We start from the raw sequence: 26,788 nt of genomic DNA on the forward strand, positions 1-26,788 counted from the left end.
GTTTCTCCTCCCTCTATCACCCGAGGCATGTCTTTATTTGGGCACACAGCCAGATATTCAGGTGATACCCCCACCCCCACCTACCGCCCATTAATTTGAACATTGTTTTACTTCTTTTATTGACTGTTATTCTATCTGTATTTCCTCAATCCAGATGCTGTTCTGTCCAGCGCGATTGAGCATTACACGGCGTTCACCCTTGAATGCCTTCAGCGTGTACAGACTGAGAAATCTACAGTGACACACGTGAAACTATTAAACGCTTTGTCCTCTGACACTCATCACCGGGTTCATTGAAAAATATCGAACTGTGAACTGTGCAGATTCCTGCAGCGTGTTTTGAGATAATGTACCATGCAATAATAATTACCGTAATGACCGTAATACTCGCAGGCCTTCAGGTGATGAGAGCAGCCTGTATAAGCACACGATATGGACCTGCTTGTCTTGATTTTAGCTGAGTGGTAACTCGAGCTGCCGCCAGTGAAAATCCTACCTCTGCCTTGGTATGGATAAGGTAATCGCCTCGGGTGCGTTATACGTTTATTTTAGGTAATAGAGACGCTTGTTTTGTTACAGCCTGTTCCGCCCTTCTCTCTCCCTCTCTTTCTCCTCTCTCTCCACAATTTTACCTACACTCAAATTCCTTGCTGCTTGAAAGTTGGTGACTGCTGGAAGAAGAAAAAAAGGGGGGGAATTGAGGAGAAATGTGAAGCGCATGCGCCATCTGAAGGTTTTGCGCTGCGTATCCATGCCGCAGTGAAGTAGTTTGTGAGAGGAGGCGTCTGAAGCAGGTGAGAAAGAGAGAGAGAGAGAGAGGGAGAGAGAGGGAGAGAGGGAGGGATAGCCGGCGATACTTTTCTGCACTTCAACACACCGAGACACACACATACGGTGTGGGAGGACGACAGACTCGGAGCCTCAGCAAAGCCGCTGTTGTTCACACGCTGTGCTCTTTTCCTCCCCTTGGCACCGTGCGCGCTCGCCAAGCCGCACTGTTTGGAGATAGTCCGCGCGGAAAGTTTTTTGGAGCATACTGTCTGGAGCCGATTAATTGTGGCATCTGTTGTTTGTTTTTGTTTTTTGGCGAGGCGGATGACTACTTTTTTTTGCATGTGACGACACTTGACTCAAGAAGAGGAATTGTCAAAGTCGTTATTGCACAGAATGGAAGGTAAATTGACAAGTCGTTTGTGGCGAGGATCACCCAGTGGATCTTTCCGCAGGTAAAACGCGCTATGACCTGAGCGTGTTCGCGGCTGGATTTATTGTTCATCACATTGTTCGTGTTGTTTTTGTTCTGACATAGTGTAGCTATAATCGGGAGGTCATTTTTTTTACTTGGATAGAGAGTCTAAAAGTAGGCCGCTTTCAATTAGAAGAGAACCGACAAAGTACATCCGACGTTTCCGCCAGTGTCACTTTGAGTTTCCGTAGATGGGTTTTATTTGTTAATAGTCACCGCAAAGTCACGCACTGACTCGTTAAAGGAACTGATAATTTCCTCACACTGTCTTATGGACATTTCATATATCCCGCTGCTTACTACCAGCCCTCTAAACTGTTTGGCGCACGGAGCGCATTCACTGATTGTTGGGCGTCCGAGTTGACCAAAACCCCAAACCTGAAGACCTCTCCGCTTTAGCGTTAACACTCTGTTCACCCTAACCAAGCACTTTCCGAGAGATCCGGATAAAACGACGAGACTACTCTTCCCTGCAGCGGTAAAGGAAATCGTAAATCCACCTGGCCTTCACTGGGATTATTGGTTTGATATCGTCTGCAGAAAGTGGATTATAACTTCTAACGGGCTGTGCTCCCTGGTGAGTAGGACCTACAGGTCTCCTGGTTCACTCACTTTTCCATGCAGCTGCAGTTTATCTTAGAGTGGAAACTGCGTGTTTCAGTGGGACTTTTTGGGACTAATACTGGCTCTTAGATGTGGAAGTTTTTGACAGATGTGATGTGTGAAACATGCCCCCACCCCCTCAGACTGCATTGACTGTGACCCATAAGCCCGTGTCCTGAATGAACAAAATTGTTTGTTTTAAATGCATATAAATGTTTAAAAAAGTGTCTGCTTTCCCTTTTTCATTGTTAACGGTCCCCATTTAAAGTCAGGCAAAGTTCTTTGTGCTACTTCTCCTCATCAAATCCTTGTACCTGGCTCCCTCTCCTGGTTTTTTTTAAAACACAGGACAAGCAGGAAAAAATAGGCTCCTCATTTTGCGCAATTAAATTCGGTTAATTTTTCACTCATTTGTCAGCAAATTAATTAGTGCCATGCACTTTGAGAAAAGATGGATATTCTCTGGCCTATTTAATTGCTCTTTCGATTTTCGCACCCCAACGCATAAATACGCCCCCCCAAAAAAACAAGTTATCGCCATACATCAGAGGATAGAACATGATCAGAGGCTTAAAGATGCAGGCCATTCTGTAGATATAGTGTCTTAAAAATCCGTTAAAAGTTGTTATAAATGAACACAATATCCCTCTATTGCTTCCTTTATATTTTCACAATTATGTGTTATTAAGACTCTTCAAATACTCTTACATTTATTTGTAATAATGTTATGATAGTTTGGCCAAAGGTTCCAGCCAAAGAGTGCCAAAACAATGTCAGAGGACCAAATTTTACCTATAGGTGAAATAATTTGTCATTTAAAAAAACACGGTAGGCTGCGTTTTTTACCTTTTTATTTTTAATGTAAATCGATTTAGTCTCAGGTGGCCTTTTAGAATAGCCTCTTAAGCGATCCCTTGCAACAGCAGCCCGATGTTTTATCACCCGGAAGACGGTATTCTAATTGTTTTCTTCCTGAAATGTGATGCCAATTTGATGCCTCTTTTACGCCACTTTTACCAACAGAAATCAGCAAGGTAGTCGTCAGTCATCCAGCCAAGTCCAGTGAATATTTCACTCACATTTACTCGGGTCAAATCCCTTCCAGGGTTCACGGGGCGCAGCATTTAAACAGCTTGCAGCGGGGATGCCAAATGCAGGAATATATATTTTAAGTGTAACAAAAATAATAAATCAATGTACAGTGTTGAATAGCTGCCGCCGCAGAAATTAATAAAATAATTAGGGCTACTGTTCTGTACTCTGATTGGCTGAGACTCAGTTGTGCAACGTCAGATAATTGCAAGCTCCTGTGGCATCATGACAGTTCATGTTGGCTAGGCTACATACGCAAAATGAAACCTGTGTCACCCCCCGCTGTTGAGTCACTCCTGATTAAGTTTAGCCTACTGCTTGGCGCAAAAGTAAAAAAAAAAATTGTGAACCTAATTTCCCTAAATTTAAAATATATTTTTAAATCCGCTTCCTGGCGGGCATAGGAGCTCCAATTAGTTGGTTTAAAATCAGTGTAAAACCGCCGCCCTCTGTGGATTATTGCTTTTATTTTATGTGGAAGAACTGCAAGGAACATAACCTCGCCAACTATTAGCCTACTGAAGCAGCGCGCAAACTGAAAGCACATGCTCGTGTGTGTGTGTGCGCGCACGCTGGGTGAGTGATGGTAAACTTGGCCTTGCCTTTTAATGAGTATTAGGCAGGCCCAGGTCTCCACCGACTCAACCCTGGAAAATAACGCAGCGTGACAAATTAGAGCTGCTGTGAGTCCCAAAATTCACACACGGCCCAACTGGAAGGCTGGCACACCGGTTTCACTCGCAAATTTAGGGGTAATTATTTTAACTCATTTACTGCCTACATAGCTGCCAAACTGTATCAGCAAAGCCGCGCAGATAATTGACTTTTTTTTCCTCCTTTTAATTCCTTCTAGTTTTTGTTATAGCAAAAGGCTGCATAGTATATCCAGGCCATATACCACCCGCTGACGTGCCTTCTTGCTGTACGATCCATAGTCAATTAATAAATATGAACATTCAGTTGTATATAATTATAGACCCACATGACCACTAGTTTCCTAATGACATATATAATAATTAGCCATATAAATCACAGATGGCAAAGGGAGCTGTTGGAAAAAAAATCAAATGTCTTGGTTTTAATTTCCATGTTTTGTATAAATATTGTTAAGTCCAATTAAATGTTTTAAATTAATTATAATGAAAACGAAATTTACGAATTTGTATAACAATCTTATTAATATTTCGCACATATGTTTCTTATTCACATAACCAAAGAAAATTAAACCTTTGCACCAGGAACAAATACAAATTAGGCCTGCCATAGAGTGAACATAAATCAGTATGGAATAAAAACAATGTGTCTTATTCTAAGCCCATATTTTACATCTTATTTTTTGTGTAAGGTAACCATCTTTTGCATTAAAAATGCAATCATAAATGTTGGTTAAAACGGAGACGATTTTTGTTTTGACCCTTATGTCAACAGTAAATAAGTAAGCCAAAATGTATTTAAAGTAACACACACTCACTATCTGACAAGGCCTCTCTGTCTGTCCCTCTGTCTGTATTTGTCTTTGTGTCTCTTTCTCTGAGTAAAGTGAACTGTCTGGAATGTGTCTAGATGGGGTTTCATGGTCAGTGTGTCTTCTCCGGCTGCACGTCTATATGTCTTATGTGATTCACACTCAGACCTGCTGCCAAATGACTGCTCTGCTGTGCGAGCACTGATGGCCTCAGGGCTCTAATGACAGACACGCACACACTCAGTGCTGTTTGCATGTAAAAGAAAGAGTTTAGATATGTAGGCATACAGCTGAAAGAATTTCTCCTGCATTCCCATCATAGACATGTCTCTTGTTCTGTATTATTTACATTTAACTGTGTGTAAGACAAACATCCAGACTGACATTCATCTTTCTCTCTGTCCTCCCTCAGATCGGCGGCAGCATGAAACTGGGGCTGGGCTGTGTGTGTCGGCCGGTTTGCTGGCCCTTTGGCAGCGTGTTGGACTCCAGAAACTGTGTCTTTGCCCTCACACTCCTCACACTCCTCATGCAGGTGGTGGTGGAGGCCAACTCTTGGTGGTATGCATTCATTTTCTCTCCATATGCATAGTATTTCTGGTTGTGCCTTCATTTGTGCACGGTGTGGTGTTGTGTGTGCTCGCTTGTGATGTGGCCAGTGGAGATTGTCAGCTTTCAAAAGGCATTTTCTTCTTTTAATTGAAGTCACATTTGTAAATGGGGCAGTAGTGCCTAAAACGTTTTTTTAAAGACGGGGGGAAAAAGCCAATGATTTAGGGTAATATTTATTTTTAAAAGAACACTTTATTAATGTTATTTGTATTTTACTTAGTTTCAGAGTAAATTTTTAGTGTGCGTGTGTGTGTGCGTGCGGGTGTGTGTTTGCTAAGTAAGCTTCCTCAGCTTCAGTTATACCACATATGAAGTAACACAACATGCTGACTGTTGCACATTAGCTTTTCAGGAAGACCTTTTTTCCCCCTTATTTTCTTTCTTTGCATATTGCCAAACCAAAATTATGAATATTATAGAAAACATAGAATTCTGTGGTCTATGAGTCGGCGTCCAAATATGTGCATGACTGTGTGTGTGTGTGTGTGTGTGTGTGTGTAGACACATGTCCTGCTGCTATTAGAAACGTCCATATTTGAGCATGCTGCACTTAAACAGAGTACTTTTGATGGGGGGGGGGGGGGGGGATACTATTTACCACTCACCAAAGAAGCACCACTTAAAGCAAATCACAACTCTTTACATCCTGTGGCTGTTTGTGTTTTTGTCTAATTGTGCACTTGAGCATAACTGTTCATCCCAACTTGAGCGCTTGTGAGAAGAACACAGAGCATTTACAGGAAAGCCGCACTCTGTAAGAGTTTTATTTACTTAAAATCAGTGGATCAAAGCCAATGGTGACATCATGTGGCGATGGCCCAATTACATGAAAATAATAATTTAAACAATTCATTTGAAGAGGATTTATAAAGATGAAGATATTTTAATTGGCTCAGCTCAGTAGGCGACTATGTTAAAATTCAAACAATGAGTTGAATTATGGACCCAACTGAGGACTCGCACACAACACAGACCATTTTGAAAGCTGAGTTTGGAGCATAAACTGTGTGTGTCTTTCAGTTTCCTCCTTGAGAGGACACACAGGTGTGAATGATTTAGAGTGCTGGAGTTGATTCTGTATGTGTGAGTGTAAGAGAGACACACAGCGCCAGTCTGCATGTGTGTTTGAGCAAACAAACGGTGTGTATGGTGATTTTTAAATTTTTGTTTTTTTTCTTATGTGTGTACTTGTGCCTATATGTTGTGTGTATTCACTCTGTGTTCCCTCGCTGCTGAGTTTCCCAAGTCTATCAGGTTACACTGGGGGCTAATTGTCTTTCTCTTAGGGCTCAGGGATGGGTTGCTCTAATTGTCCTGTGGCCTGGAACCAGATGCTCATACTAGTGTTCCTCTCTCTATTTAAACTGTGTTGTCCGTGTCTCTCGCTCTCTCTTCCAGTCCATTTAATTTCTGTCTGTTGCTTACACACAATTTAATGAAGCTGTTTCTTTATATGAAATGATCAGATTTTTTCCCCAAGTGGTACACTAAGAGGTATACAAATTTCATAGTGTACAGTTATATGTCTGGTGCATTAAGTTGCCGTCATCGTAAAATGCACCTTGGCAAAAATGTCAAACTTTCTCTTTTTTTTTTTTCAATTGGCATGGTACATTTTTGGTCAGCTAAATGCTATCCTTTAAGACTGTGCTTCCCAACCTGGGGTCGGGACTTGGGGGCCATTCCAAAGATTTACAAGATTAAATGAGAGGGGTTTACTCACTTTTTAACAAGTTAGAAAGAAGAAAAAATTATTCTGCTACACAAAAGTTGGTTCATTTGTGTGGACTCTTCTTTAATCTCTGCTTTTTTGTAAAATACTGGATAGTTTTGCTTCTTGAGGCCTCTAACAAATTTTTTTAAACAAATATGCAAGCCATGCTGGGGTGTATTTGACAGGCATTGCGTGGCTATAAAGTTTTTAAAAAAGAAAGTTTGTGTCAGATTTTCCCTATGTTTTTAGTTTACTCTATTCGTTTACTTTAAATTTTCTTTCTTTTTCCATTTTCCCTCCCTGACTCTGCTTTTCTTCACTTGTCTCTGCCTTCGATTGTATGTCCTTGGCCCTAAATAGCACAGTCATGAAGAGTGAAGAGTATGAATGTACGAATTTCTCTGATTGACATAGCTTCGTCCAAGAGCGGGAGAAACTAATCAAGTGAAATCAGATGTTGATTGTGAATTTGGCCTAAAAACCTATATTTGGGGTATGAGTGAAAACGACTGCATTATGGTGTCCTCCAAATCCAGGTCTCTGGCCATGAACCCTTTACTGATCCCGGAGGCCTACATCATCGGCGCCCAGCCTCTGTGCAGCCAGCTGGTGGGCCTGTCGCAGGGCCAGAAGAAGCTGTGCCAGCTCTACCAGGACCACATGCAGTACATCGGTGAAGGTGCCAAGACAGGCATCAGAGAGTGCCAGTACCAGTTCAGACATCGGCGTTGGAACTGCAGCACAGTGGACAACTCCTCTGTTTTTGGACGGGTCATGCAAATAGGTAAGACAGGGGCAAAGGATGTATTAAAAAAAGCATATATTCTGAGAAGCATGTCTACAAACACACGTGAATAGACACAAACACCATGTGAGTTCACAAATGCCAAAATACGCACATGTATGCACTTCATATTCGGCAGTGTTATTTAGAGTCTGTGTATTCCACACCTTTCCTCTCTTCATTCTCCCTCTCTCTGATTCACTGACCCTCGTGTGTGTGCGTGTGTGTGTGTGTGTGTGTGTATGGGGCTGCTGATTCTCAGCAGCTGTGTGGAGGGAATAGCTGGTGGGTGAGGTTGCTGGATAAATCACATGTGGCTTTGGGCTGCTAAACCAGCTCCCGACATTGAGCATGAGGGAGGCAGCGAATCTGCTTTTCCCCTGATGAATGGGAGACAATCTAATCTCATTTAACACACACACACACATACAGATGCACACACAGTGGACCTGGACTGTAGCTGCCCTGTATTTACAAGTAATAGGAGTGCAGTGAGTGTATGCACCAATATATCACCTTGTCAGAGATTACACTGTCTGTGTATATACGTGTGTGGGTGTGTGTGTGTGTGTGTGTGTGTGTGTGCACATCTATGCAGTGTTCTCAGACCTCTTATACAAAAGTTCAAGAGCTTTACAATCCTCTCTTAAAAGCGAATCCCATTCTTGGATCCTATCGTTTAACATGGTTTGTTTCAGTTTTCTTTGGATTTGAGCCTTCACCTCAGGGGCTAATGTAAAGGTGGTTTACCGTTTATTGATCATAACTCTCCAGCTGAATAATAACAAATCTATGCAATGCAAGTGATCACAGCAGAGTTACAACAGGCTTCGGCTGCATAGTGGCAACATCTGAATGGATCGCGTTTTGTAGTTTCCATACCAGCCAGCGTTTGTGGTGCTCACATTTTGGGAATCTTTCAAATTCCTCCTCAGTAAGACATGCAGTTCATGTTTAAACTGTAAAGAGTAGGTTCGCCTAAATAATTTTTTTAAAACCAGTTTTCTCACACACATGTCCAGATGATGAGATATCCATCTCTGGGATTTCTGCTTCCACCCTAATGCAATTAATGGAATGAATGATGAATGGAATTTCATTTGTGGTGCTCACAGCTTTAAAAATAACATTTAATGCACTCAACAGCATCTTGTCTTTCCAGAAATAATGTTCCCATTACTCTGGATAATCTGCAGAACACACTGTCAACAGTATTCTTGGTGACTATTTTTGGGACAGAGAGTAGTTTCACTGAAAGCCGATCACACCGTGATCTGTGGATGATCTCAAGTAAGCAGGGCATTGTTTCTGAAAATAGGTTTTCTGTTGAAACTCTAAATGTAATGGTATGAGCAACAAAAGCAAAATTTCATTCGCTTGCACTGTATATTGGTGATGGCGAAAATCTCAGAGATGGATATCTCAGGACCTCAGCACATACTGAAACTGTCAGCATTAATAGATCACTAGAGCTGTGATCTTTTTTAAATTTCTATGAACGGACCCCTTATCCTGTTGTGTTTGTGATCATAACCTACGTGACATTGTGTACACACATTTTGAGTGTTTGTGTTTTTACTCTATTCCTGGTGATTGTGCCTGCCTGTGTCTCTGGCGCTGCTGACTCCCTTTCCACAGATCGATCTTCATAGAAACCTCATCAGCAGCCGTTTTCCCATTCCTCTTCTCCCTCCCCAACATTGCTCCCATCTCAGCCTGCTCTGGGCCAAGTAAACATGTCCTCCCCTCTATGGCTGTCTATCTGAAATCCTGTCTTGGTTGCGGTCTGTCTGTCTGTTGGCTTAGGACACTGCTGGTGATTTAAAGTTGAGCTCCAGGGGGTGCTGGCGTGGTTGGGTTCAGACCCACTCCCCCTGCCTGGCTTGGGGTACAGGGGAAGGGAGGCAGCAGTGTGGGAGACAACAGTTTGTCCTCTATTAGGCCAATATCTATCATCTATGCTCCTGCCAACGTTCCCCACCTGAACATTTTTTAGATTTTCCAAAAGCTTTCTTTATTCCTGCTTTTGCTTCTCCGTCATTGTCTTCTTTCCGTCTTTTTGTGATATTAAGTGCACGCATGCATCCCCTTTTCCATTTTGCTTGCTTTTTCTTTTCTTAAATGTCTTTTTCTTGACTTATCTCTTCAGTCGTCTTTTCTTTCTACTCCCTCGTCCCCCATTCTCTGTCCATCTGTTATTGTCATTATAGCACGCTCTCTAAAGGTTTGGCCCAGCAGGTATATGAGCTGTGCATTTTTATTTTGTAGCAGCCCCCGTCTTCGATGTCAACGCGCAGCCTCATAGTTTGGCCGGCTGTTTCTTCTATAGTTGCTTATCTCCTCATCTTGGTTTCCTCTTCTAATCTGTGGCTTTGTACAGTGGTAATAATGGATCGAGCATTTGGATAAACGTAACTGCTTACGTGTATTTCTTTTGTTTTTCAAGACTCTTTTTAAGACCTCTCACTCTCGTCTCTATGGAGGAAATGTTGAGGGTAGAAACAGAGGGAGTTAATGAGTAACTGCACCAGAATCAGTCAGTCATGACAGATAAAGTAAAAGAGCTGTTGTCACTTCCAATTTGGGTGGACTTTAAGCCACTTGTTAAGAAGGATCTCTGTCACTGGAGGGCGCTCTCTTCTTTCTGGCCGAAGCCCAATAACAGCAAACCAGATTTCCACCATTCAACATGATGATGATGATGAGGAGCCTGCAGCAGTTGGCTGATGTGCTCTCTAATCTTGAATGTATGATGAATGCTGTCATATGACTTTATGTCTCATAACACTGTACAAATCTTTAAGGCAAAGTGACAGTGACACACATTTAGTATAAAACAAATACACATACATAACTTATAAAAATGGAAGCAGTGCATGGATATGCAAAATGACAGGCGTGCATTTAGACATTCATTTTCTAAATTTGTTTCTTCAAATGTGGCATGATGGTCCTGTTTGTGTGTCTGCAGGCAGTCGAGAAACGGCATTCACTTATGCCATCAGCGCGGCAGGGGTGGTGAACGCGGTGAGCCGTGCCTGCAGAGAGGGGGAGCTCTCCAGCTGTGGGTGCAGCCGTGCGGCTCGCCCCAAAGACCTGCCACGAGACTGGCTGTGGGGCGGCTGCGGAGACAACCTCAACTACGGCTACAGGTTCTCCAAGGAGTTTGTGGATGCACGCGAGAGGGAGAAGAGCTACCCCAAAGGCTCATATGAGAGCGCCCGCCTGTTGATGAATCTTCACAACAATGAGGCTGGAAGGAGGGTAAGACGCTGAGGTTATATGCACAAACGCACAAGCACACACCCACAAAGTTATTAGATAACATGCAAGCTGAAAGATATAAACTGCAGGCCCTAGAATGAGACCAACCAGTGATAAAAAGAGCAGGAGGAGTTGGAAGTGAGACAATCCAGGTCAATCTAATAGGTCTCCACTGATCATCTTTGTAACAGCTCTGTCAGCTCTCCTCTCCTGAGGCTTTGATCTGTGGGGAGATGGAGTCACTAGAGGCAGCTCTGGGGGTTTCTTTTCCTCTCCAAACATCTTGGAAACCACCTCAAAGGAAACGTAATGCCAGATATCTGTTGCCAGGCTGTTCTCTTTCAAGTAGGACAAATGAGTGGACATTTTATTCGGGGCATTATTTGAGACATGGACAGGATCATTCGGCCCTGTATGGCAAAGTGATGCCCTATGAGATCCTGAGCTGCACATTGTGCAAATATTTATGCAGACAGGTCAAATTAAAAATATGAAGCATGTGTCTTTTTTTCCCCCCTGCAGATTGCCACACAAGAATTAGTGTTTTTGCAATATCCTCATGTGGTTATTAATCCAGTTATTTTTCATTCTCTCCTCCCCACTATCAGACGGTGTCGGACCTTGCCCACGTGTCCTGCAAGTGCCACGGGGTATCGGGCTCCTGCAGCCTGAAGACTTGCTGGCTGCAGCTGGCAGACTTCCGCAAGGTGGGCGATGCGCTGAAGGAAAAGTACGACAGCGCGGCCGCCATGAAGCTCAACTCGCGTGGGAAGATGGTGCAGATCCACAACAAGTTCAACGCTCCCACCAGCCAAGACCTGGTGTACATCGAGTCCAGTCCAGACTACTGCCTGAAGAACCAGAGCACGGGCTCCCTGGGCACAGTGGGGCGCCTTTGTAACAAGACCTCAGAGGGCATGGATGGGTGCGAGCTGATGTGCTGCGGACGCGGCTATGACCAGTACAAGGCCCAGATAGTGGAGCGCTGCCACTGTAAGTTCCACTGGTGCTGCTACGTCAAGTGCAAGCGCTGCACCAAAAACGTAGACCAATTCGTCTGCAAGTGAGAGGAGAAGTGTGGCCTGTGTGTGTTTGCTTGCAGACGATGGACATACATCTGTGTGTATCCATGAGCAGAGGAGCAAAGGAGTTGAACACAGACAGAGAGAGAATGGAAGAAAGAAACTATATAAATTATATTTATAGAGTTAAACAATTATGCCATTGCAAAAAGACTGACTCTTTTTTTCAAAAAAAAATGTTATGTCTGAGAGTATCGTGAAATATTTATTTTGAGATTGTTATGTTTTATTTTGGCCCAGTCATCACCAGCCAATTTTAACCCCTTCAAGTTCCAAAAACTGGCTGGAAATCTGCCCCCACCAACCCCTACACTTTTTTTTTAATGTTAGGAAATACAGTTTTTCTCGTCAGGTGGGTCACACTGATAGCGAAATTGTACTGTGCTTCCCATTTCCTAACAAGAGTAGAGTTTGATATTTGTGGCATAGTTGACTAAGAGGTTTGTTGTTTTCAAAGTGACTGTGTTGAGAGGAGAATGCCTGTGTGCTGTAGTGTATGGATGTGTTTTTGTGGGCCCAGTCCCACACCAGCTTTCACATCCTTATAAACACCTACTTGTCCCCTCTCATCATATGTACAATAAGGAACACCGTTGGTCCGAGTCCTTGGAGTACAATGGGTACAATTAAAGGGCTGTTTTGGGGGGATTGGGCCATTTATTAAGCTGTTCCAGAAGCCTTAGAGTTCCCCAGGTGCTGCAACAAGCCCTCCACCATTATGCACTTTGATACAGAGGCTTAAACCTGTCTGTATGTGTCTGTTCAGCTGTTTTTTTACTACAGTGCATCAGCAAATATATCAATATTATAGTCTACATTCTTTTCCATATTAATTCAGATTATCCATTTAACATTATTCTACAATACTTAACATGGTTTGAATATATATGGGCAATGTTGTGGTTACAGTGGTGAAATATTCCATGCTCTGTGTATATAGTATGTCTATCCAACCAATCAGTAAACTGTATTTATTTTCTTTAACCAGATCCTCCTTTAAGCTTAAAACAGAAAATAAAAACACCCACCATCTCCATCATAGATCAGTATTTTGTCAGACATCCCCAAGTTTTGAAGTCACTTTTTAAAAATTGTGTTCTCACTAATACGGCTCTTCACTGTTTTCGTAAAGGGAAATGCACCTTATTGTTTTGAAACACGGATTCTTTCTTCTGACTCATGTTCAGCTTTACTGACACACACACACACACACACATATATATATATATATATATATATATATATATATATATATATATATATATATATATATATATATATATATAATATATATATATATATATATAATATATATATATATATATATATATATATATATATAGCAGGTGTTCAGATTTGATCGCCACAGATTTTCAGTACCACTCTGTTAACTGCGCACTATCCCTGTGATGATTCTCAATAGACAAAACTATTTCTAAATCCAATTATGTATATTTATAAGCTTCTCTATGAATTTGAGGTTTGTTAAACGTAATGTGTTATAGCTGATATTTTGTTACTTTTTACAATTTGGCTCTACTACAAAATGCTCTACTTTGTTTCAATAAATATCAAATGTAAAACCAGCAGAGAAGTATTTACTCACAGTATTCATTATTGTATTGTACTGGTCACATTTTGTTTGTCTGTGCCTTTTGACTATTTATTATCTCCTGACATAAACCTTTTCTTTTATATACTACTTAATATATGAAATGTGTGTGCCTTTTTAATAGAGAAATGACCACTGATTCCAAGATCAAACTTTTCCTTTTCTTTGAAATTGTAAAACAGCATTTCATGGTTTTTCTGAACCAAGTTACATTTCTTCATTCAGTCTTCTCACCCATGTGCAGGTTGATTAACAGTCAAACCCACATTGGATGACAGCTGTTTTAGGCGTGTAGTGAACAAAGACGAGGAGAGTTTGCTTGAGAGCTCTGGAAGATCGCCTGAAGATTGGGTGTCTCTCAGGGGGGTGGTTGAGGTTGCATTATAAGTGCCCCTCAACCAATCCAATGACAGTGGATCAGTTAATGGAATGATTAATCATATTGTGTCAGGAGAATAGGAAGAGGGGGATTTTCAATGTCGGGGGAAGGGAGCTGTCTGGGAGATGACTGGGCCTTGTCAGAGACTGCTGGAGCTCAGGAGGAGACGCAGAGAACAGGAGAGAAGATTGGGTAATGAGAGACAGGGGATTACACGAGGCCTGGATGAGAGGGGAATAATGAGGAGAGGGGTTGTGAGAGGAGAGGCCCGAGGGAGAGGAGCAGAAAGAAAGTGCTTTAAGGAAAGTAGAGCAGAAGGACTTGCATTACAGTGTAAACGGTCCTGACATTGACTAATATTTACATTGGTAAAATGATACTGACTTTAGGAGCACATCCCATATGTTGGCCCCTGTGTGAGTGTGAGTGTGTCTACACTCTTGCGTGTGCACCCACTTGCGCAAAATATGTTACATCATGACAAGTGTTTACATTTCTGATTGGTGTCAAGAAGGTCAATAAGGAAAAGCAGGAGAGAAAGATATAAGGTTAGCAAGGAGGGAGAAAGAAAAAAAAATAAAGACCAAGACCGGCCAGACTTTTTTACATATTTAACCTCCTGTCAACAGCAGGGTTTATAAGAATGAAATGTACATGAAGGCACGTGCTGGCTCCATGGAAGTCAGAGCGAGTGACTGACTTCATACCAGCAGGACTCCACCAGCAATAGCATAAACAGAAATCCAGGTGCACAGCAGGCTGATTCACCATGCGGGGGAAACCTGAAACCCACAGGTGCACAGGTATGACTTACCCGACACACTCAGTCAGTCAGAGCAAGAGGCACGGACACTTCCAAATGTTCAAACGAAATACTTGGATGTCTGATCTTGGCAGGCCTTTCTCCACCTGCCCCTTTCTCTGCTCCCACCTACGGTTTGACAGATAATGCGGGCCGCTGTGTAAATATTTATATGGCTGTTCTGCAGAGAACAACACCATCTTCTGGCTGCGGTCACAGGGCAAAAAAGGGTTGTGATTTGGGTTTTTGCTCGCACAATTAAGCATTCACCGCAAGAGCATTTTGTAGCTTCACAAGTGCGCACACCCTCGGAGGAGGTGCTCAGCTGCTATTTTAAGCTGATGTAAACCTTGGCATCCGCTCTTCAGAGTTTATCTAAGAAAAGAGCAATTTGTCTAAATGAGCCTTCCATCTATCTGTCTGGCTTTGCTCTCATATTTTTTTTAAATCTCCCTTTCTCATAGAAAATAAACAGAAACAAATGTACACAGAAATGTTTTTTTTCCCAAAAGGAACATTGAGGGTTTCACATTTTCAAAATGTTGAAATATGCAAATAACCCAAGCATTTATTGTGTGATAAACACTTGGTTGCCTCTGTGTTTTTGTATTCATACAAAGGTGATAATTATGATGATGAATGGAAGGGGCTGGATAAAAACTGAGGTTCACTAGGCTTATCAAGTGGTTTCATTCTATTCTTCTTCCCCTGCATTAAAATTCCTCTGAGGTTCTTCAGGACGATTACGTGACAAATTGTGTTTTCCTTAAACAAAGCAGCTGGTTGACATAAGGCAACCTCCCTCTACTGAAGCCTGATCTGCTGACCACAACTTTGTAGATTCCTAAATATTTTGTTGATTCTATTCCTGCAGTGGAAGTGGCTGTAACTTCAATATACCAGGCTACAAATACTGATATAATAAATTTACACCACATTTAAGCATCTGTGAAACAAAACCTCAGCTTGCACTCTGACCTCTCTCAATTTTTTTTACCCCACTCCATCAGGGTTGGATGAATTCTCGTGTATACGTCTGCAGTCCTACTCCTGTTCAAATCACCACATCAAGTCATGACACTACTTCAAGTTCAAGTTCAAGTTTATTTATATTGCAAACTTAAAAACAACACTAGTTGACCAAAGTGCTTTCCACAATAGACAACAAATATACATGACAACAGCGGTAGAAAAAGTAAAACAATAAAATAAATGTCACTACTCAACTCTGTTTGAAGGCCAATGAATAAAGATAGTGTCAGGAGTCGGGGCAGTGTTCCAAAGATTTGGAGCAGCTACTGAGAAGCCTTGGTCACCTTTAGTTTTTAACCTGGATCTGGGGACATCGAGGAGCATCTGATTGGATGACCTCAGTATATGGACCGGAGTGTGTATATGTAAAAGTTCTGATAAATAAGAAGGTGCCAACCCATTTAAAATTTTAAAAACAAGCAATAAAATCTTAAAATCAATCCTAAAGCAGACAGGAAGCCAGTGGAGCGAGGCTAAAACGGGGTAATGTGCTCACGCTACTGTGAGCACCAACAACAGAAAACATCTACAATTTTTGCTCTAAAGCCTCAGAAAACAGAATACATGAGCTGTCAGTGCAACAGCTCTGGCAAAGCTCATCTCTCCAAGCCAAAGTCGAGCTTGTTCCATTCCCTGGCTCTTACTGTAAAACTCTCATAAAGCGAGAACGGGGCCAAAATAAGAGCGCTCCGCAGAGCTGCATTTAGAGCTATTTGGGAATGCGGTTGTGTGTTTTAGAGAAAGAGGGCAGGACACCGCACAGTGACGTCGCAAACAGTCTGGACTGGATCAGAGAGAAGGGCCGGTGCCACAGAGTTACCGGCTCCCCCTTCTCTCACTGCCAGTTCTATCCCATGCCCCCCCCCCAAGAAACCACTTGCACCACAAGTTGTTTCAATGGGGCACAACTCAACTGAAAATAGAAAGGTTATACATATAGGTCACAATTTTTCAATGTGTATGACTGAGGCTTTTGTGTGTGTTTGCATGTGTGAGTATTAGGGAGAGAGAGAGTAATGAGTGAACAATGTTTATTCCAAAAGTCCTAACGTTGAACTTGTTCCCTAGTGATGAATTAGCCATAACTCCTATTGTCATGATTATTAGGGCTTTTTGTACTTAATGCCATTGTAAAGTAGAAGAATAGAGGAAATAATTGTAATTGGAAATGTAAACACAGCAGAATAGTTGTTCTTGTGTGTGTGCGCAGCACTGAAGTAGTGCACTGCAACTCATCTCGCTTTATTGCTCACAGATGTGGAAACATATTCACCTTCATTCAGTAAAGGATTACAATATGTTATTCTGTCTTAAATGTCATACAGAATGAACATCTTGCCAAATGAAGCGTTTCTTTATTTCAACCAATTTTCACTTCAATCGATTTTACAGAACTGTTGTGGAAAAGGTAAAGATTCACAGTGGGGTATTCCACTCTGACACTTGATCTGCTGTAGAAACGCTAGTGCTCCGTGTTTCTGTCATCTCACCGCTCTGCTCTCACACATCACTCACTGTCATCACATCATTGCGTGTGTTTCCCCTTTGAGTGAATGCAGTATATTACACAATGAGACATGTTTACAAGTCCAGCACCCACTTACTTGTTTGTGGTTTGCCATGAGATCTTCCCATTCTTTTCTTTTCTCTGGTGGTTTTGTGTGTGTGTGTGTGTGTGTGTGTGTGTGTGTGTGTGTGTGTGTGTGTAGTTTTGCTCCACAGGGAGCTGGGTGCCAGGTCAGAGCCAGTAGCTGAGTGATTCTGTCAGTTTGCTAAGCCTTCGTGGATTACACTAAAGTGGACCCTGGGGTTGCTCCGACATCAGTGCAGCTCAGCCCAGTTGGTTAAAGTTTCGTATGGCAGTTATTGAGCTTCCTTTTCCATCCTCAGTGTCTACCACTAACTTTACATCTACATCTCTCATGACACTACCCACTATTTACAAGCAGCCTGTCTCACCAGAGGAATGCCCATATAGGTTGTTTGTTCAAGTAGTTTATTACAACCCATTAATTTACATTTATTGTGGCTGCAAGCTCTATGATGTATGTACGATGTTAGCAAAGGAGGAAGTCGGTTGACGTATTATAAATAGTGAGAAAGTCCATGTTTCACATAGGAGACTGGTGTTCATGTCCCATGTGAGTTGAGTTTTAAGTTAAATAGAGTTACTGACTTACATCACGACTTAAGACACATGATTTGGAACAAACCAAACCATGGTGTTTCCTAAACATAATGAAACTTTGACTGTTTCACAACGTTAACCACATGTTCAACATCATATGACTTGCGTTAAGTTCCTGTACACCTGTCGCTGGACTGGTATGGGAGGTGCTCATATGTGCTGTTTTGGGAGGCATTGACGAATTACCTATTTTGTTGTTTAGTCATGAGGACATGTTGTTTACAATGGATCGACAACACAGTGAGCAGCAAAAAGGTTGTTGAAAGAGATAATACCTATAGAAATATAGATATATGCAGCAACATTGGTAGAAATTTGAGAACTTTAGGAAGCTACAAGAGAAGCCTACCACCTGTCACTTATCTTACCATGAGAAAACTCTCTTTCTTGCTTATTCAAAAAGTTGCCATCCAAGATCATCTTAATTCATCTTACCTTTGTGCTGGTTTTTGGATCACCGTGATCCAGATAAAAAACTTTTCAAGATTGTAATCTGGATTACCAGTGCTCTAAATGGGACTACATATCACAATGTAGGCTACTAACTATATAAAGAACAACAGGTAGAATAGCCAGCATTGAGTCACTTTACATCATTTGTGGGGTCACTTTTATTTGAAGGGACAGAAAACAGCACAACAATACAAATATTTCCTTCCATTTTCGATTTCTTAAAAAATTAGACTCCAAATACATTGTGGATATTTTGAACACGTGTTTTAAATCACACGTGAAAAAGACTGAAGAATGACTGAAGAATGTCCAGTAGTTAACAAAATAAAGAACGTTAATATTTGTGAAGAGACCAGCTTTTTGAAGCCTTGCTTTTAGATCTCAGAATGAGACTGAAAGGCTTAATAGGTCTACTTTATCTACTTCATCACTGTAAAATTCAAACAAATCAAGTGCAAAATATAAATAAATGTATAAGGAAACTACAATTTTATACCAATTTTAAAGTTTTATTACATTTTGTTCCCAAAAACCACCCTGAATCCAGTCTTCTTTTGGGATCAGGACAATCCTGATTTTCTGGATCAAAGGGATCCCAATCCTACTAAAAAGTTTTGAACAACACATAAGGAAGGTTTGATCCAGATCAAAACCAAGATTGGATTAGGTGATCAAATCCGATTTCAGAATCCTTTTTTTCTTTTCATTTTCAAGATTTGATCCAATCCAATCGCCAAAATTCAGTCAGCTTACTTCTGAACAACTCTGCCCTTGGGAATGTAAGTCAGATATATACCATATATATAGATACTCTCTTTTAGCTCTGTTTTTGGTCTCCACCAACTCCTGAGGGAAATGTCTGGGTCTTTATTTGCTAAATGCTTCACTATGTTCACCAGCTAGTCGCCAACGGTCCTTGTCAAGTGTTGATGCTGAGCAGGTAGTGTACAGTAGGCTTTTTACTTTAAACAGCTGCTGAATACAATCCTATGGGATTGGTGAAAGTGAAACAGTAAAGTTGCGGGCCGAGCTCCTTGAAGCCGAGGGAGCTGCAGATACAGATGATAATTCTCTGTAGGTTTTTCACTACGAGCGACACCTTGTACATGGTCACATTTTTTTCACAATATTATTTGATACATTGTTACTATAAAATACTGCTCATAATTATGTCAAACCCACCTCAACATTTTATTTCACTGAACTCATGTACTGTATGAAAATCTTTAATAAATTTACGACTTTCACCTCATATGACTCTCGGCCTTGAAAAAGCACAATCCATTCCTCTGAACTGAAAACTAGTAGAACCAGCTGTCTTTATTTTAAAACAGGACAACAACAGGGACAGAAGACAAAGCTACATCAACTCTGGCTACATTAATGTCATACATTACAATGAGCTGAACACACTCACCCTCCTTCCTGAGGGTGAAACATGTGAAACAAAACACAGGAGAGGAAACGGCAGAGGAAGCAGACGGACAGTGACTGATGCGCTCCCAGCCTCTGAGATGAAGTCATTTGCTTTAATGCTCATATTAATGAAGCGTATCAGTGAAGTGTTGAAGTTCAGGTTTAAGAGGACTCCCTGTGAGTCACTGGCCACCGGTGGCAATCAATCAAGTGAGAGCCAGTTCTCCCATAGACGCTCATCCTACCCACCAATCTGTTAAAGGTTCTACAATATATTATAGAGAATGCAACAATAAGATGTAGAAAATTAATCTTGTTACCTGCCATGGACATGAAATAAAATATAGATTATATATGGTATAAAGAACTGGCATTATAGATGACAGGTGTGTAGTCTGGGACCTAGCCTTTTTACAGTATTGGGAAAACCTGATACTCAAAATGAGTGCCAAGATGTCCTGTGTGAAGATGAGCCACTGCCTTAAGATTTGTCAAATCAATCTGAGAAACAGACAAACTTGTTAATTTGCTGTGTTAAAAACAAACACAGTAAATGGACCGTATTATTACTGCAACTGAGCATGGAGGCTCAGTCATGCAATTGTGAAACCCTGAGAACTGTGCCCCTGCCAGCGCCTTTATTGAAGACCAGCAATGCAAAAAATCCCCCACACAGGTCACACAGGATGCGCTTGAACTGAGAACTAGAGAAGAATCGACGCACACACTCATCATAACTTTTACCATCACAGGAGAAAAACATATTTTTCCAAAAGCTTTGGCCGTCTTTTTGCTGATGACTGACACCCGGGCTAGTTAGCGCCCTCATTAAAAAGCACTTAATGAAATAAGGTGTTTAAACAGTGGTTTTACACTGAGGTCTTTGTGGTTAATGAATCAACACAGTGCAGACGGAAAAATGGCATAGCTGGATATGCAGGTAATGTCCCGCTAGATCCAATAAACCTAACACCTTTTTAAAGGTGAATATCCTTCTGTAAGAGCCTGTGTCTGCTCGTGGAACATTCGCACTTCCTATTGGCTTTGACTTTTCTTAGAGGGGGAGCTCAGAAAGGCTGCCTCATTCCCATATATTGTATGTTGTGTTTATTTGTCTGATTTGGCAAGGACAAACGCTTTTCTAAAACATTGCAGTTAGTTCTTTACTATTGTTTTAAGACCACACTCACAGATTAACATTGGAAGGGAGATTTAGATTTTTTCATACAATGTGATAGTTTGTTTCTCGGGTTAGTTCCTAAAGAGGAACTAAGTTCATGAGCAATTCATTGGAGTTGGTGGATCCAGTAGCCTGTCTAGCCTTACTGACCTCAGAGAAAGATTGATGTTCTTTGTCATCTTCACCAATTGATTCTGTATAACAAGCTGACAGAGGAGCCGCTCAGAAACATTCCTTGTGATATAAAACTGAAAAAAAAAATAAATAAAAAGATAGATAAAGAACATGAGATAGAGAAGGACCAAAAACTTAAACAAAACAAAAGCTGCCCGAGATATGAGGTGATGCTGCGGTCCAATGTTTTGGTAAAATCATTTCCTGCTCTAACAATATCAAGTTCAGACAACGGTTAGCAAAACTATGGCTCAGATTAGATCGAAATACCACAATTTTCCCCTTCATTATTGATATCACATTGGAAATACCCAACAACTGTCAATCAGCACATGCATACTTGAAACATGAATGTTGTTTTTAGTCGACCAAAATCTTTTGCAATGAGCATTGCACAAGCCGTTGTTAGCCTTGTATTGTGGTGGTGTGTGTACAAAACCCTCACATTTATATGTGAGGGTTTTGTACATGAGTGCCTGTGGGTATTTATTTATGTGTTACGAGAACGAGCGAGCTAACCTGTCCATGCAGATGAGAGTTGGCACACTACGAAACACGACATAATTCAACAGTTCATTGCCTCTGCCTGCTCTCCTCGACTGCAATCAATCTCTCAGTCCTCCAGTGCCATAAAACGCTGTATTTCAGACTTCAACATGATGAAAATCTGACAAATTATAGCTCAGCATGTGGAGCAATAAAAAAAAAGTGTATTTATTGCTATGTTAATTAGGTACAGTTCTATAAAGCCTCCAAATCAAACAATTAAGCCCACTTAATCATATTAGAATACAAAATATTTCAAGCGTTAATTTAATTTTATAACAAGAAGCATATGGAATGGAAACTCCAATAAAAAAAAAATTCTAAAACCTTTTCCTAAACTATGTTTTGGAGAAGTCTACTATTGGTGTGTGCATGTGTATGTATGCACATGTTGAATGCAGTGTGCTGTGTAACTCCTGTGCTGAGGGGCCACCCTTCTTCAGCCATTTGGTTATGCAGCTCACATCAAAGCTGATGGAAGGCTGGCCTCTGGCCCTGCACCCTGACAGACTGGCGAGGAGCCCGGAACTCAAACCCCTGGCTTGAGGCCTACAGGCCTGGGGCTGGAGGTTGACAGGGCCCAGCTATGAGGGTCTGATGAATGGGTTCTGGCACTGGGCTAGTGATGTATGTGAGTTTGTATGTCTGTGTGTTTGTGTGTGTGTGGGCTGGTATTACTTATGTTGTGGGGACATAAATCTGTTTACACAGTCACGTTGTGGGGACTTGCCTTCCTTATGGGGACAAAATGCCAGTCCCCATAATGCAAATCATTACATTTTAGGGAGAAGACTTGGTTTAAGGTTATGGTAAGGTAAGGTTAGGTTTAGGTTAATGTTAAGGTTAGGTTTAGGCAAGTAATGGTTACTGTCTCCAGGAAATTAATGTCGATGTGAAGTGAAGTGATGGAAACATGTGTGTTTGTGTATGTGTGCAAGCACATAGAGTGGCTTTTTTGGGCCCGGGAACCCAAGGAAAGGTTATGATTGGCCACAGTGTCAGGCAGAATGAGAGGACTAGCTTAAGGTATTCTTACACCCAGAAATTTGCTTCCCCAGGGTCATACATTCAGAAATGTATGGACACATACCCACAAATATGCACGCGCGCGCGCACGCACACACACACGCACACACACACATTGCACAACAGTGCACATCGTTACATGTAAAGTTCTCCTGACCCTTCATCATTAGGATCATTATTCCTTTCTGACACTGAGAATAATAATGCACTTTTGAATCCAGAGAGCTCATAAACTTTGACTTAAATTCATATAGTCTGACTTGAGTTCCGAGCTTAAGAAAGGCCAGCTATCATATTTATAGGAAATCCATACATATATACATTTGGAATCTCTATCCGTTTTCCACTCCAGCTCGTACTGTATGTCAGAATGGAAGCTGATTTCACAGCAAACAAGATGATACAGCAACTGTAAATGGTATAAAAGCCATGTTTGACTTTTGAATTCTAAATATAAAATGCATGTGACATAGAAACCATTGGGAATAATATACTAACAAAAAGCTCCTAAGATATAAACCTGAAAGTGTGTCAGATTGGCTTTGGAGGTAAGAATAACTATCAGTGGACAATGCAATAAGCAAACTCTTTCTGACACCAAAGCTCAATATGGGCAAAATACATTATGCAGCCCCACAGCAAAACAGCAGAAATATCTGGTCCCAATATTTCCCTCAGTGTCTCCCTTCTCCTCGCTGCTCCTCACTTTTCACTCTTTATGTGATTCACTCTCACACAATCCCTTGTATCTCTCTTCCCCCTGGCTCTCCCAGACTTTCCTTTGGATGTCAACAAAGAGAAATATGACTTCCTGCTTATACATAAGACAGCCAGAAACAAAAGTGAGAACAGTGCTCTGTCCACAAACAATACAAGGCATCGGCCTCATCCTGTCCTTTGTGTAGACTCCTACATGTGCAATTACTTTACAAGCAGCTACATCAGGTGATACAGCGTTAAAGGTCAGTGTTGGATGGGGCCCAGCCGTCACTGTCTATGAAAGCTATGTGTCTGTTTTTAGCGCTCTGATTCCGGGCCAGTCTCCATTTTAGCCTTTAGCTCATCACTCGTGCTGTGGTTCTTAATGACTGCTGGAGTGCCACAGTGTGCCGTCTGCCTATGAAAACAAGCGAAGACTAACTAAGCCAGTGTGTTAACCTGATGCATAGTGCTGTCTGCCATCAGCCCTGAGGCAAGGCTAATGAGAAACGATTAGATTATAAAGGTATCCTGCTATGCCACCTCTTTTTACACCACTTGGATGAGACCACATCAGATGGCAAGGAACCAAAACACACATATTGGAAGTTGTTTGAAACGTAGACTCTCGTCTTGAGGAGAGAAACCTGAAATATACCAGGTGTTACAGTTCGAATGCCCATGCAAGGGCTGAGCTTGCTTCTATACATTGTGTTAGAATTTCAGACTTAATAAATCTGAATTCAGTCTGAAGACATCTTGCACAATCAAAAGGTGTTTTGGCATGCTCCACTAATGAGGAAGTTGCTTGTGGCCCTGCATACAGGTCTGTCCAGGAAAACTGTTTCCACTACTACGCCCGGATAGTGCTGTTCTGCTCACTTTGCCTCTCTCCCGCTGCTCATGCTGAGGGGAGCAGGGGGTAGACCAGTAAAACCAGTCACCCATCCCAGCGACAGTCCAGTGCAAGCCTGCAGACATGCTGCAAACCTGTACAAATAACTCCCTGTCTACAGATGAGACTTTTTTTCCTCCTGAAAGTCTGAAAAGGAGCCGAGGGGAAGTTTCTTTGGGAGTGTAGAGCATTTTTGGGTCTTGTCCATCTCTATAACCCAGGGATAGTATTTCATTGCACTTTACCTATTGAAGGAAAAGATACAAAAATGTTACTGATGTTAGGAAGTGTTAGGTAGCAATGGAAATGATGACATAAGCTATATATGCAGTATTTGTATGGATTAGTGCGTTGCTGTGTGTGTGAGCACAAATGGCTTTTATGCACATTTGTGTGTGTGTGTGTGTGTGTGTGTGTGTGTGTGTGCATGTGTGTTTTAGCCTATGCATGTGTGTTTGTGTGAAAGCGTATATTCATGAATGTGTATGTTGGATCAGGATGTTGAAGCTCGCCGTACACTGGCCTCTATAAGGTGCAGGTGTTTTCAGTCAGACCGTGGTCCTTTCCCGACGGGTTTTAAGAGACTGACATTCCATTTAGACCTGTCCCTCTGCACTGTAGCTCTAGAGAGACTGTGTACTGACTTAACCTACTGCTGTCCCCAACTCACAGACTTCTTTTACTGTTCATTTACAGTGTTATTCTATGGAACTTTATTTCACAGCACTGCAGAGATGTACTTTTAGATGCAACTGTCACAGAGTCATCACACTGCAGCCTCTGCTGTAAAATCCAGACAGGATAACATGTACAGTGCAATATTTCAACCCAGTCTGCTGTTTCACACATACGTACTGTGCAGAAAAAAGGTGAGGGGGCGATACAGGAGGAGGATATGGTTGTCTTCTCCGCTATGGTAATATATGGCTGTTCCCCAGAGCACAGAGGGTTTTAAGAGAACACAAATCACCACCCTCCATCGATGCACACAGACATGCCTTCCAGCTTTAGCAGGGTTTAAGATGACCCTGCCTAGCCAGCAGAGACATATTTAAAAGCATCTTTGCTTCACATCTATGACTGAACAAGACTCAAGAAGCAGAGGTGGCAATGGCAATTTTACTTCTCTCGTCATTCACATAGTTTTTGCTTTTGCACTGCTAGAAAATGTGTTTTCATTTGTACTATTCAGCTTAAATTGCGGAGAGGATAAGTGGCTATCTAGCACCATCGGATGATAAATGAGCAAGAGACAGTAGTAGGAGCTGATGGTGGTGTCCCAGAGTAACATGATCTCTCCGCAGGGGGAGATCACTGCAGCCTCATACAACGTGATCGTTTAAAACCCGCAAACAGCAGCGCAGATTAAAGTGATCAGGGCTGGCTTTAGCAGACTGGCAGTTATGCTTTAAGTCAAATGGTATGCGTAATGATGGATTCGATCTGACAGGGGAGAATAATAATTAAGCTGCCACATACGTAGACTGCCCAGATAAGCTTTAGACCACAGGTCGGCTGTACATTTTAGGGTGTACTGTATGTACACACACGCACACACACATCAGAAATGTCTGACGGTTAATTTATTTTGAAAAGCCTCTGAGATATTTGAGTGACTGATACGCATAGGCCTATGTATTGCTCCCCAAAAATTACAACTACAGTGAATTTAGTCTATGTGGTTTTGTTTTGGGAAAGCAAAAAATGTGTGTACAAGTAATGTCCAGAGCAAAAGATTTAAGCGTGAGATTAAAGCTTAAGTATAAACGTGTCTGTGGACAAACCTGTTTTAGTGTTCCAGGAAACTGAGTCATCAAAGGGTCTAAAACCATATATCTGCTGTGATAAGAATTATCTTTGCACGGGTGTAGATCACACTTATTATTTTACATGTACTCTGTTTGCTTTACTATCCCAGACACCCACTCCTGCGTCTTACAAATCAAGTTATGTAAATGCCACGATACGGTGCGAGTGCAGGAACACAGAGCATATTCAGGGCTCACATTTGTTTTATTGATAGAGACCTGAGGTGAAAATTCCATATTTCTTTTATTACATGTCGAATTGCTAAGAATGTGAGCTAAAACATCCCATATGCAGGCGGCTTTCATTTCTTTTTATATAAAGTGCTTTTGATTTATGAGCCCACAATGTCTTTTTCCTTGCATGAAATAAATTATGGAGGTGAATTCCAAAAAAAAAAAAAGAAAAAAGAAGAGAGAGAGAGAGCGAGAAAGAGAGACAGGGAACTATAGAGCGCACAGGGAGAAAAAGACTAGGGAAGTTCTCAAAGCAAAGTTAGGCTGATGTGCCATGTTTGGAGTGCGTATCGGCCTTCCAGGTTTTTATAAGAAGGTAAGAATATGTGGGTGAAAAAACGACACGGGACAGCTCAGCTGTTTAACAGCTTTACTGTTTATCTTTCTTATGCATAGCTGGGAGATTAATGAGGGAAGTGGGTATTCATTAACATTTACAAAAATAAACATTGGTGAATTTTATCATAGAACAAAATTCATGA

The 26,788-nt window shown here is 41.5% G+C and overlaps 1 protein-coding gene across 1 annotated transcript; it reads left to right on the forward strand.

Annotated features, from left to right (window-relative positions):
• The first annotated feature begins 782 nt into the window (after window positions 1-782).
• On the forward strand, window positions 783-12,883 carry wnt5a (wingless-type MMTV integration site family, member 5a). The gene is made up of 5 exons (XM_038723586.1): window positions 783-1,823; window positions 4,819-4,967; window positions 7,269-7,516; window positions 10,488-10,780; window positions 11,389-12,883. The coding sequence occupies exons 2-5, from the start codon at window positions 4,831-4,833 to the stop codon at window positions 11,845-11,847; spliced, it is 1,137 nt and encodes a 378-aa protein (XP_038579514.1). The 5' UTR covers window positions 783-1,823; window positions 4,819-4,830; the 3' UTR covers window positions 11,848-12,883.
• The last annotated feature ends 13,905 nt before the right edge of the window (window positions 12,884-26,788 follow it).

Source organism: Micropterus salmoides, unplaced genomic scaffold, assembly GCF_014851395.1.
Source record: "Micropterus salmoides isolate LMB-PRFRI ecotype aquatic unplaced genomic scaffold, ASM1485139v1 Ms_hic_scaffold_16, whole genome shotgun sequence".
Lineage (NCBI taxonomy): Eukaryota > Metazoa > Chordata > Actinopteri > Centrarchiformes > Centrarchidae > Micropterus > Micropterus salmoides.